The sequence below is a fragment of the Pan paniscus genome, chromosome 2 (genome assembly GCF_029289425.2).
Source record: "Pan paniscus chromosome 2, NHGRI_mPanPan1-v2.0_pri, whole genome shotgun sequence".
In the NCBI taxonomy this organism is placed as follows: Eukaryota; Metazoa; Chordata; class Mammalia; order Primates; family Hominidae; genus Pan; species Pan paniscus.
In genome coordinates this window covers 103,607,837-103,622,125 of record NC_085926.1, presented here as the reverse complement: position 1 = coordinate 103,622,125, position 14,289 = coordinate 103,607,837, and the positions used below count along the sequence as shown (strand labels likewise).

Here is a 14,289-nt window from a genome sequence, read left to right as displayed (position 1 = left end):
TAGAGTGGATTAAAGGAACTGAGAATTGGCTCAGAGAAGAGAAGACCTTGGATGTAGACGAGAGTTGTCTTCAGTTACAGTATTTGGGAAAGAAGGATTATATTTTTTCCATGTCACTTCAGAAGGTAGGAGTAAGATCAATGGGAAATGTTAAGAATGAAAATTGCATTCATCCTACAAAGAAGTTTCCTAAATCGTTACGAATTGTTCTACCTTGAGTGTAGTGAGTTATCTGACACTGGAGGATTTAAACCAGTGGTAGATCATTACATAGTAGAGATATGAACATGAGCTAAAGCATGAGGGCAGCAAAGAGGGGAGAACTTTGTTTCGCCTAAATGGCTCTTCAAACCTTTTCTAGCATTAGTTTCTGCTTTGATATACTCTATTAAAATTTGGGGGATAATTGATAAATCTTCCAGGTGGTTTATGGATGGCCAGGGAGGAAATTTGCCGTTGTTTTAATTATTTAATTTTATTTGCCTCTGTTTTTACACTTGGTAAAAATTTGGAAGTGTTTCAGATAGTGAAGAAAAAAAAGAATTAAGAAAAACATTCCAGGCCAGGTACAGGCTCATGCCTGTAATCCCAGCACTTTGGGAAGCTGAGGCAGGCATATTGCTTGAGCTCAGGAATTTGACACCAGCCTGGCCAACATGGTGAAACTCCAGCTCTACAAAAATACAAAAATTAGCCGGGTGTTGGTGGCTCGCGCCTGTAGTCTCAGCTACTTGGGAGGCCAAGGCAAGAGAATGGCTTGTGCCCGGGAGGCAGAGGTTGCAGTGAGTCAAGATTGAACCACTCCACTCCAGCCTGGGTGACAGAACAAGACGCTCTCTCTCAAAAAAAAAAAAAAAAAAATCCATACTTCCTCCTCCTAATCATTGATAGGTATCCTTCCTTTTTTTTTGTTGTTTTTTTTGTTTAGTTTTGTTTTGTTTTTTGCCTATGAGTATGTAAGTTCACATTTATGTAAAATTTATTTCTCATAGTATATGCTATTTATAACCATTTTCCAGTTAATATGTCATGAGCAATGTATATAGTTGTTAAATATTTGTACACAATATAATTTTTATTGATGTATATTTCCTCATTTCTTTTGTAAGTAGCAAACCATTTCCTCCCAGTCTTCCCTTAGTTTTTTATAATCTCTCAAATAAGTACTAAATTTTCAGTTTTGCAGTGCTATACTATAAATCACAGGCAATAGTACTTTGCTTTTTACAACAGATTAGTCTCTGTATGTGTATCCATTTATTTCTCAAACACTTATATAAGTGATAAATTGGCTGTGATCATTTCAGTTTGTTTTAATCCTGTGGATATAATATTTTTCTTTAGTTTTTGAAGAATTTATTTTAGAAAAGCTTTATTACTTTACAAAGTTTTCTTATCAGGGGACAATTGGTAATTGTTATACTCTGTGTAGCAATTGTGTTATATCTAATGTCTTTCCCTTTAAAGCCTGAATGCTTCCAACTTTATAATTTGCTTTAGAGAGCCCAGTTTACCCTATGGCTGACAAATAGCAAACTTAGGATATGATGCAAGATAGAACATGATAATGATTCAAAACAGAACCATAAGCAGATATTTTTGCTATTTATAATAATATTTTGAGTGTATCTAGTACCTTTTAAATAATATAGTTTAATGGAAGAATATAGTAGAGTGGTATATTTTGTAGTCTATGTATGGCTCTGAAGTGTATCCAGAGTTTACTTTTTAACCTTAAATAAATAGATGATTAGAAATAGCATTAAGTGTATTTGACAAACCTATAAATTTCCCGTAAAGAAATAAGCAAGTGTATGTATTGTAAAAGACAGTCTTTCCTCTGACTTAATGTTGTATCAGGGGCATTTAGAGTCTACAAGAACCTAAAGTAAATTTTATGAAATATCTAGTTCAAAATCTTTGGGAAATTTCAAAATTTATGCTGAAATCACCATATTTGTTTCCTTTGGTTTCTCTAACAAACCAAAAGATCAACATTGTCTCATGCGATTTATCTTCTCATTCCTTCCTAAAAATATTTCTGGAAAGTTAATGGAGCTGGACCACCAATTCTTCAAATATTGAAAACTCAAAATCTAAGAGTTATTTTAATCTTGAAATTAATGAAAACAAGTTAAAGAGCCTTGTCTAAGTCAAAAAGTCCTCAGCAAAGCTGGTGATAATTATTATACTCCAAAAAAGGTGAAAAGATAATGGCTTCAAATCCTGCCTTACATTATCCAGTCAAAAACTAATATCAAAATAGTCAATATTTAAGCCTATGTTTTCATCGTAAGTAATCAAATACTTACATATTATTAATGTCTAAGGGAGTGGAAGTTAAAACAATGAAATTCAATCGGGTCTTCTTTAATATTTACAATTTTTGCTTTACATTAGCAATTCAGGTTTCACTGATTTTAAAATTGTGAACAATCTGAATTTGTGTGGATTTATTTGTGGTAGTTAAAAGTAAATATTAAGTGCAAGCTATTTGCCAAGAGTGTTCTAGGTGCTATGTTTGATTTAGGAGGTATAATTCAAACATGAGAAGTAGGAAAAGATCCCTCAGATCCCTGTCCTCAGAAGAATTGATGGTACTTTCAGAGATATCGACAACATAGAAGTACTATGAGAGGAAAGCAGCGGTGCCTGAGGTGGGAGTGATAGCTAGATAAATTGTTAGTGAACCGAGGTTTTCAGATGTAATGTTTGTCTACTCAAAAAGGGAATCAATTCTCTAAGAATTTAAACCCATATAATACTATGAATGTTAAACCAGTTGGGTTTATGGTATTGATGATTTAATACAGCAACACTGACAAAATCTCTTTTTCTCCCTTTAGTTCCAGTTAGTAAATATCATGTTTTTTACTATTTCAGATGCCCTGTCTCTGACTGCCAAGGTGGTAAATTATCACATTTTACTGTATATTCAAATGTTAATTACTAAATGGCATAATTTTAACAATTAAATTTACTATTTTGTGAGCCAACTAACAACAATGATGTTAAGCATAGGATGCCCAATATAATAATAAGCACCTTGTATGTACAGAAGATTTTACATGCACAAATTCATTTAATCCACACAAATCCGAAGTTTCAGGTCTGTTTTACAAATTTTGTACGCCCAATGCTTAGAGAGATCAAGTAATTTGATAATACTCTTATAGGGAGGATCCAAACCCATGGTTTTATGTATATTTGTTTGTTTGTTTTTTGCTTTTACTTTAGAACAGTTTCTATACATTGTACAGGTTGGATTGGGACAGAAAATAAAATTTAGAAGCTGTTTTTATTGTCAACAATCTTATAATTAAATATATCTGCAAAATATAAATATAAAACAAGTAGTCTTTATTATCTGGAAATAAATGTGAAGAGCATATTTAAGCAAGTGATGAATAAATTAGAAAATATGCAGGCAGTAAAAAATGGTTAATATCAGTCATGAATTTAATTTTCTAATTTATTTTTGAAAGCCATAATCTTCATAAAATAATTCTAGAATTTTTTTCTTCAGCCAATCAACAGAGATCATCCTTTCAATTTGAAACTTGTTTTTATTTTTAAGATCCCTTTGTTGATCTAGCAAGTGGCCAAGTTCCTTTGCCTCCCGCTAGAAGGTTACCAGGTGAAAATGTCAAAACTAACAGAACATCACAGGACTATGATCAGCTTCCTTCATGTTCAGGTGAGTTGGCTAGTAACAGTAACAATAATACCTTATTGTTATATAGTGCTTTTTGCTTTTCAGAACACCTTCTTATTCATTATATAATTTAATGAATGTTGTCCACCCAAGAAAGTATTTTGATCATCATTGCATTTTGCTTATAAAGCTGGCATTGTGAGAGGAATGGCTACAGAACTGCCTCATTGAAAAGAAAAATATTAAGCTTAATATTATCTTTGATCACTCAGTGGAGCCACTTCTTTGATTCAAAATGTATTCATTATCTAACTTTCATTTTGTCTCAGATTTAGGAAATGAGGAAAATCTCTTTGTACATTGCAATGCTGTTTTATAGCAATCTCTATGGAATTAATACTGGCACCAAACTATTCATTTTCTTAGCTTATTTAGGGCTCCAACCAGTGCTGCACTGACAGCCATCAAATAGAAGGATGTACCATTTTTGTAAATACAAGTCATACTCACAACCGTTAATAATGGAATGCTGCTTCTTTGCTTCTTGAGGAGGCTTTCCCTGAACATATCTAAATAGCTCCTATCTTCTGCAGTCATTTTGTTTCCTTTTTTGCTCTATTTTTCTTCATAGCACCCGTCACTACTTAAAATTTTGTTATTCAAAATTCATTTGCTTGATTGTTGGTTATCTGTCTCGTCTGCTAAAGTATTAACACTTTGGAGATAAGAATGTTGTCTGGTTCACTGCTTGTCCTAGTCAGTTCAGGCTACTATAACACAATACCATAGACTGGATTGCCTAAACAGCAAACATTTATATCTCACAGTTCTGGAAGCTGGGAAGTCCAAGATCAAGCTACCAACATTCAGTGTCTAGTGAGGGCCCTCTTCCAGGTTCATAGATAACTGCCTTCATACTGTGTCCTCACAAGGGCAAGGGAGTGCTCTGGGATCTGTTTCATAAGGAAACTAATCCCTTTCATGAGGGCTTCCCCTGCATAATCTAATCATCTCCCAAAAGCCTCCCCTCCAAATATCATTACAAAAGGGATTAGGTTTTAACATATGGATTTGCAGGGAAAAAGGGACAGACATTCAGTCCATAGCATTGCTTTATCCTCAAGTGTCCAAAATAGTGCCCAGCATATGTCTCTTTGATGGATAGTTGGGGATGGATGGATGGATGGATGGATGGATGGATGGATGGATGGATTTGAGTGGACAAATAGGCAAAAGGAGGGAAGAATAGCCAATGTCTGTATTAAACTAAATGCAAATATCTGATAAGCAATATTTTTGTCACATATTTGTGAATATCAGAAGTTTTCCTATATGAACTTTTGTCTTATTTCAAAAATTTTTAAGCTAAAACCTCAGTTCATAGAAGACTTGCTAATACTAATAGCAATACATTCTGAAACTTCTGAATCAAGATAATTAATGAGCTGTTTTAAGAATTGTCAGTACGGTAGTTCTTACGTGCTCAATGCCATGCATGGGAGATGCAGAAATCCCTGTGTAGTTTTATATGTTTAACTGCTTGCATGTAACTCAGGAAAGCATAGAAAATCTTTTTAATCTTTTCAAATTTTGGCCAGTGTTCTCTTATCAGTTTATTTCTAGTCATTCTAAGGTTTCATATGTATCCATGAGTAGCCTGTAATTCCAGTCAAAATAATTTGATGACAAAACATGAAAGTCAAGAAAGAAAGACAATATCTGACAGCTTCTATATAACATAAGGAAGCAATTTTTTTTAAAGAAAATAGTATTAAAATATAACTTTGAGCAAAGTGCTATGACTGATTTAAAATAACATATTCAGTACCACCAGCTCTGGATTAAAAGAAACCTATACTTTAGTTATGGGAAAACTTGTAGCCAAAACACAGTGTTTTCACAGCTTCTTTACAGTTTTCTCCATAATAAGTGGGTGTTGTAGAGCCCAGAGGAACATCATTCACATATATGATTTCAAGCAGTATGAATCCCTATTAGCATTACACTAGAAATGTCTGGAAGAACTTCAAATCACAAACCTTGTTGAAATATCCCCAAATAGCCATTTGCCAGAAGCCTGAACTGGCTTTTACCTAAGTAATAAAAGAGTCCTGACTATTACTCTGAGGGCCCAGCTAGCTGTAACATCAAATATTTCAATCTATTCCCTAAATTCTCTTTACAAACACAGTCAACCACAGAAAATAAGATACTTTTTTCCAACATATGTTTGTTCACATGAAGTTCACAGGCCTACCAGGCTGTTCACTAGTTTATTTTACATCAGCAGAGAGACTGAGCTTGCCTTCTAGATGAGGTCTTTCCATTCAACCCTTGAGACTGAATGCATATGCGCCTTTAGGATTCTAATAGCTCTTATTTTGCAGTAATTAATCTGTTTTTATTAAGGCCTTTTTAAGATGACCAAATGGGGTTCTGGTATGATTGCTCTGCCTTATGAATTCAACTTCTGTTATCACTTATGGCTGTCTAAATAATTGATAGTCACTTATTTATGAATAGGCTTCTATGGAAAGTATATTTCTAAAGAAGTTTAAAATGTAGTTTCATTGATTTTAAAATATCTCCCTTGTTTTCTTATCTAAAAAGTATGTCTGCATGTATATGTATGTCTACATATATAAAGAGCCTTCTAAATGTTTATTCCTCCCAAAGAAAATATTTTATGCTTTTCTTAAAGTTTTTCTACATGTATAATTGAAATTTAAATATATGAACGTATCGTAGGTAGTCCAGATATAAGAAGAGCTTACCAGCCCATGTTAAATTCACATATATCGGTATATAGGACAAACATTTTTGCTAGTAATCTGCTTGTTTCTTTACATGGATGTATTATTCACATGGGGCACATGTCTCTTCTATCTATGTGTGAGGTTTTACAAATTTCTCAGTTTGCTTTTCTCTTGTTGTAAGACATATTGTACTACAGTTTGAATACCATTCTTTGAAAACTCTAAAAGGCTGTATTAATGAAATGCACCATTCACTCTTGAGGTGATTTTTCATATTGTTAGTATTTGGAAGGAAGTTCAAGGTAACACTTGAAAACAATGCTTGATTTTAGCACAACTCAAATGTGTTTGAAACCATTAAAAGACCTTATTGCCAAATAAGCCAATCTCATTATAAAATAAAGGAGATCTCATTACAAAATGAATTAATTTCAATACTACTATTAGTTTACTAGCTTAAAGGAGAATTGATGGAATGTTGAATACATTTTATATTAGGACCAAGTATTCAATAGTTTATCTCTGTTAAGATCTCAATTGGAAATCGTGGCTTCACTTCACGCAAGGGTTGGAATTTTAAGGTAGATTATGTGTCTTTAAGATTTTGTGTTTCAACAAAGGAAATGGCAATGTTGAGTTTTCCCACAGTTTAGCTATGTGAAATACTGGGGCTTACAGACAGCTTCAGTTTGAAAGCCAGAGAACCTAGAGTTGTTTTCCTTACAAATCTAAGATTAAATAACCATTTTCTGGATATATTTAAAACATTGTATGTGAAGATTTTTTTATTTGTAATTTAGTTTATTAAATCATGTCCTTCTATAGGCAGTATTTCTTTTTTTTTGAGATGGAGTCTCGCTCTGTCGTCCAGGCTGGAGTGCAGTGGCGCGATCTCAGCTCACAGCAATTTCCACCTCCCAGGTTCAAGTAGTTCTCATGCCTCAGCTTCCCAAGTAGCTGGGATTACAGGCATTCACCATCATGCCCGGCTAATTTTTGTATTTTTAGTAGAGAGATGGGGTTTCACCATGTTGGCCAGGCTGGTCTCAAACTCCTGACCTTGTGATCTGCCCACCTCAGCCTCCTAAAGTGCTGGGATTACAGGCTTGAGCCACTGCGTGTGGCCAGCAGTATTTCTATAGAGGCAGTAATTCAACCTTATGGCATAAAAATGAATCCCAGAATTAATTGATCCAACTTCTAGTAGAATAACAAAGTTAATCATAATGTGTTTGAGATTTCTTTTATTCCTTGATCAATTAAATGTATTTATATTTTTTTCTAATTCTGTTATTGTTATAGTTGAGAAGGTCAGTAGTCTAAGAGTTTTGATATCTGTCCCAAGAATTGTCACTGGTTTACTAAGTAAATTTAGACAGTATGTTTCAGATAATATATACAATATTATTTTATCTAATTAAAATTCGTTAAGTTTGTTAAGCATTTACTATAGTCCTGATGCTTTGCTAAGTATTTTAGAGACAGATATATAATTTTTTTTTTTTTTTGAGACGAGTCTCACTCTGTTGCCCAGGCTAGAGTGCAGTGGCACAATCTTGGCTCACTGCAACCTCCGCCTGCTGGGTTTAAGCAGTTCTCCTGCCTCAGCCTCCTGAGTAGCTGGGACTACAGGCGCCCACCACCATGCCCAGCTAATTTTTACATTTTTAGTAGACACGGGGTTTCACCATATTGGCCAGGCTGATCTCAAACTCTTGACCTTGTGATCCGCCCACCTCGGCCTCCCAAAGTGCTGGGATTACAGGCATGAGTCACCACGCCCAGCCAGATACAGATATATAAATTTTATATAAGTTAATATTATATATAATTGTATTTATATAGTTATGCAGTAAAATATAAATATTCATGTTATTTTATTTAATAATGTATATTTTATATTATCTGTTTATAATTATACATTTATATATTTAATATTGTTATACAAATATATGGTTATATAATATGGTATAGATATAAATATAAATTTATTTTTACTGTGTAATATAGAAATAGATATAATTTTATTTCTCCTAACCACTCTGAAATATATATATGTGTGTGTATTTATATGTGTGTATATATATATACATATATACATATACATATATATTTATATTTATATATATATATATATTTTTTTTTTTTTTTTTTTTTTTTTGGAGACAGAGTCTCGCTCTGTCACCCAGGCTGGAGTGCAGTGGTGCAATCTTGTCTCACTGCAACCTCCACGTTCCAGGTTCAAGCAATTCTCCTGTTTCAGCCTCCCAAGTAGCTGGGACTATAGGCAGTTTTTATATTTTTAGTATAGACAGGGTTTCACCATATTGGTCAGGCTGGTCTTGAATTCCTGACCTCAGGTGATCCACCTGCCTCAGCCTCTCAAACTGCTAGGATTATAGGCGTGAGCCACTGCGCCTGGCCTGAAATAGATATTATTAATGTCAATTTATAGAAGAAAGAAAGACATAACAAAGGTTAGTAACTAACTCAAGCTACTGCAGAAAGTGTAAGCCTGATAGAATTTACATCAGTTTCAGTTTTTAAAAAATTTGTTAATAAAGTTTATGTTGTTATCCCATCATCATGCCAGAATTAAGTTAGAAAAAAATGTACACATGCATCTCACATCTCCAGACTGAGTTTGGAGATGTTCAGTGGTAAAATCATGATAATAGTGATGGAATAGTAGTGATGACAAAATAATGAAGGGTTTTAGAAATAGTAAAACTGTACTAGAAATTTCAAAATCTAGATTCTGATTATTTTTCACATGACCTTAGGAAAGCCACTCACTATGTACTTCCTATATTTTTCACATGAGCAAAATCGATCTCTGGTTCTCAGTCTTAGATACTTGTGCAGCTGAGGCCTTTAAGAGTATCAGAGGAGATCTGAGACTATTTTGTTGTTGGTGGTGGTTTTTCTAATTATGCACATATTATACATGCATTGGAAAATAAAAGGAAATTACAGAGAAAACAATTAATAAGAAAAAGCAATCACTTAAAACCCTATCTTCAATAAGGAACATTATTGCCATTTTCAAGTGTAGCCTTCTAAATGTTTTGTCTATGCACATTTTCACTTATGATCTTAAGATCATACTCAATATGTCAATTCTATCTCAGTTCCATTTAGGAGTATTATAAGTATTTTACCACATTATTTTAAAAAATAAATGTCATTTTAAATTATTGTATGACAATCCATTATTTTTATGTGCTATCAAATACTATTTTTAACATTTTGAAAGTCTAACAGAAACCCTAACTTTATATACTAGAAAACTTTCACATTAAATCCCTTTGCTGTTACCTAGATATACAGAAGCTCAGTGTTATATTTATTGTTGAACATGATCCAGTGTAATAGAAAATGGGAAAATATATTCATCAATACAATAGCATTTGCTTATTAGACACATCTTTCAGAATATAGAAAAAGAAAACCCAACCCAATCTTTAGATGATGAGGGGAGTAATAAAGACTTTTTGTGGCAAAATAATTGACAGCCACTGAAATGAAATATCCTCAGTTCTTTAAATGGAGGTTATGTAGATATACAGCAGTGTGTCTCACTTAAAAAAAAAAAAATATGGTCTGCCTACGGGCCTTTTGGACACGTTTTTTTTTTTTTCCTAATAAGCTTTCTGTCCCCAGCAATAATGAAAGTTTAAACTACAGATGTGCTTAGTAGACATAGAGATAGAGGTATATCTCTATGTACCATGGCTCTTTGGAAGGCCACAAACCATTTTACCATCTAAAATTGTTTTCTTTCATCCCACAAGAACCAATGATTGCCCCCGTCTAGAATGTATGACCTAGAGTAATCATTCTGGGTAATATTCCAACCATGTTAGGCTAATTCCCATGCAATCCAGGAATGTTCTGTTTGTCACTCTGTTGGAGGCTGAAAGAATGAGGGTCGTGATCAACTCACTATACCACTGGAGGCTATATGAGTGAACAGCAAACTGTTCTCATAAAAGCAGAATGTTGACAAACTGACAAACTGCATGTGCTGCCCAGGAGGAATGCTGAGGGCAGTCACGACCCAGGCACAAGTGTTTCTTGTGATTAGGCACATCTGAAGCCTGTTAACAATAATGTGAACCTGTGATCAGTCAAGCAGCTGACCAATCGTTACCTCCTCATCCCTGCTCTTTCTCCCCAATAAATACAAAGGGCTATAGAAGCTCAGGGCTGCTGCCTTTGCTCACTTCTTCTTCCTCACACCCTTTCCTTAAAACAGTTTCTTTTGTTTTTTGTTATCATTTCTAGGTTCTTCCCTTAGTTCAGTCTTGTAATGATGGTCTCAGGTAGTAACAGTAGTAACTGTTATAATGACGGTCTCAAATAGTAACAGCAGTAACTGTGATAGTGAAGGTCTCAAGTAGTAACAGCAGTAACTGTGATAGTGAAGGTCTCAAGTAGTAACAGCAGTAACTGTGATAGTGAAGGTCTCAAGTAGTAACAGCAGTAACTGTGATAATGAAGGTCTCAAGTAGTAACAGCAGTAACTGTCATAGTGAAGATCTCAGGTAGTAACAGCAGTAACTGTGATAGTGAAGGTCTCAGGTAGTAACAGTAGTAACTCTCGTAGTGACGGTCTCAAGTAGTAACAGCAGTAACTGTTGTAGTGAAGGTCTCAAGTAGTAACAGTAGTAACTCTCCTAATGACAGTCTCAAGTGGTAACAGTATTATAGTAACTGTAGTATTGATGGTCTCAAGTAGTAGCAGTGGCGGTCGGCCACATCACTCTGTTCTTTTATATGCTCAGAAAAGGAAAGCTGAATCAAAATTTACTCCTAAACCAGGGCTTCTCAAATCTTTCTTTCTCAAAGAAGAGTTGACAGTGAACAACACAAGGACTGGGACATTAGGTAAAAGAGGACAATATTTAGTTTTTTAGTGCAAGACATTGTTTCTATTTTGTCTCAAAAATTTGTGCAAACTTTATATTTTACTCCTTAGTGTATCTGTATTCATTTCAGTGCCTTAAAATATTAATGACCTTATATCTTTTAAGAAAATTGGTAACCCAGAAGATGTACTATTTATATTCTGTGGCTTACGTTCTTGTACTTATTTTGATACCACTGCAATTACTCATAAGAGTTCAAAAATACCATGAACATGGATGGTAGCACTAGAACAAACACATGCTTTTCCAAAATAACTATTTTTAAGGATGATGTATATTCAGGTACAGAAATTCCACAGGGTTGATAAAATTTATAGTTATTTCAGTGTGCTCCCAAACTGCAATATAATAATCTTAGGGGACCAGAAGATAGTTTCATCTTCATTTCATTGCTTCCTTCCACTACCCTACACATTCGAAAGTGCTAAAGTAAATGAGGACCTGGTGTAATCCACTTTTAGGTACTGTGAAAAAGAAAAGTGGAGAAAGTGAAGGCTGCGTCTGGGCTTTGGGAAGAGACAGAAAGAGTAATCGGTTCTAAGCAATTTGCTCTAATGGTCAGCATGGAAATGATCTCCTCCTCCCCACTTTTTAACAGCTTCCACTAGTAGTTCAGGTTGCACCAGATCTTGCTTTTTAATATTCTGCTAGAAGGCTTTCTGTAGAATCAGATACTCACAACAAATTTTGTGTTCTTTCTTCTTTCACACTTCTCTGGCATTCCTGTTATAGTAATTGCTGGTTTATAGCATTTGAGTATAGCACTTATCATTATAAATATTAATTCATTGTTCTTTCTTTTTAATGGTCTCCTCAGTCCATATACTGTATATTACATTAATTGTTATACTACCTGGTTGAAAGGGATAAATAATACCTCTAAACACAGATATATAAATTAGATTTGGAGAATGAGAATTGTGAAAGTAAATTGCTTTAGCCCAAGATCTTAGCGGCCAAACTGAGATTTAAGATTCAATTGCCAGTTATACCATTTATTAGAGGCATTCGTCATAGTATTCATCCCACTTGTATACACAGCTGTTCTTTTCAAACATGCCTGGCATTCATGTGCACATCTCAGTATCCTGGACAGACAAAATAACAGTATTAAAAATCTCTTAGAAAATTACCCATAGAAAACAAGTTAATTGTTTTCTAAGTCTAGGTACTTTTGTATCAAAGTCTAGGTACTTTTCTCATCTAAAAGTGTCTCAGAACAGACATGATTTAAATGTATGAATTTTTTGGTAATTGATTAAAGGAAAGCTTTCAATAATTTCTAATAGTTTTGAAAATGATTAAAAGCAAAACATAATTTATTGTCCATTCCTGTATGACATAATGAAAATACTTAATAGGAAAATAAATGGAACTACAAAGCATACTAAGAAACGCAGTTTATCAGACGATAATAGTTTGAGATGTTTAATTACAGATGCAAGAAACAGTACAGATGTTAGCAAGAACCAGAAATTATATGTTCTTATATATGGGCATACTTTAATATACATTGTCTACAGCTATAATATTTTTTAAAACTGGACATTTTGTTGCAAAAAAGGAATAATTTAAAATAAGACTGTCATCATGGCCGGGCGTGGTGGCTCACGCCTGTAATTTTAGCATTTTGGGAGGCCAAGATGGAAGGCTTGCCTGAGGACAGGAGTTCGAGACCAGCCTGGTCAACATAATGAGACTTCATCTCATTTAAAAAAAAAAAAAAAAAAAAGAATACATCCTATTTGATGTGGAAACAAATGCTTTTATCCTAGAGGCTTTGTTTTATGTATGTTATATTGATATTGCTAGAATTGTATATAGGATGATGTTTTTACAAGTTACCTTCTCCTGGAAAAATATCATATATCTTTTGATTTAGAAAGGAAAAATATTGAATAATACATCAGATTAGCTTTTATTATTTACGTTTATTATTATTGAAAATATCAGCTTACAGTATCTCCTGAAGCCATTGGGAAAGTTGCTGAGGCAGCAGGAGTGGGGAGACAAGATGGGAACATTAAGCATGAGACATTTGGCTTTTAACCTCACATCACCGTTCACTTAACTCTGTCCTTGAATTTATTGTTTGGCATTTGTCAGTGGTCTGAGAGAAAGGTATTAAATATTGTTGTCTAGATAGTCTTAAATCCATAAGTGTATTTCATGACATAAAGATGACATTTTAAAATGTATATATGGGCCAGGTGCGGTGGCTCACTCCTGTAATCCCAGCACTTTGGGAGGCCAAGGTGGGTGGATCACTTGAGGTCAGGAGTTCAAGACCAGCCTGATCAACATGGTGAAACCCTGTCTCCACTGGGAAAAAAAAAAAAAAAAATTAGCCAGGCATGGTGGCGCACGCCTGTAATCCCAGCTACTTGGGAAGCTGAGGCAGTAGAATTGCTTGAACTCGGGAGGTGGAGGTTGCAGTGAGCTGAGACTACGCCATTGCACTCCAGCCTGGGCAACAAGAGTAAAACTCCATCTCATGTATACGTATAGTGTGTGTATGTGTGTATTTTTTGTCTAGGCTTTTGACATAAAGTGCTATACATAACCAGGAAATACATGATGAAAGTGCCCTGTCAAGTTAGCTAGCCCATGACCTGGGACCTTTTCTTTTTTCTTAAGGTTACTCTCCATTCATGGGTGCCAATGTCATTGGTTTAAATTGGAGGCTGTATTATCACCAAGGGACTAATCTAGAACCCAATTCTCTACTCCTAATATTTCTTCTAGGTTTGCTTTTTCTTGAGCAAAACTTCCTACATTGCAATCTGTATAAAGTATTTAAGCAAAGCACTGAGTTTCCTTCCGTTCAGCCTATTGACTAACAGTAGAGTCAAAGCATCTACTATTTTGTTTTTTTTTCTCCTAGCATCAGTAAGGCACAGATTATTAACTTGAAAAATCAGCTAGGAAGATGCTACAGAGCATCTGT

The 14,289-nt window shown here is 34.4% G+C and overlaps 1 protein-coding gene across 22 annotated transcripts in view; it reads left to right on the top strand.

Annotated features, from left to right (window-relative positions):
• The window catches only part of CBLB (Cbl proto-oncogene B), a 217,072-nt gene that overhangs the window by 198,511 nt on the left and 4,272 nt on the right, over positions 1 to 14,289 (top strand). For 18 of the 22 annotated variants that reach the window (XM_057301850.2, XM_057301848.2, XM_057301845.2 and 15 more), the window contains one exon: positions 3,578 to 3,697. In XM_057301850.2, the coding sequence (XP_057157833.1) occupies positions 3,578 to 3,697 (120 nt within the window). Of the gene's footprint in view, positions 1 to 2,883; positions 3,698 to 14,289 lie in introns of those variants that run through there. The other 4 variants (XM_055110233.2, XM_055110232.2, XM_063602879.1 and 1 more) reach the window with 1 other exon arrangement.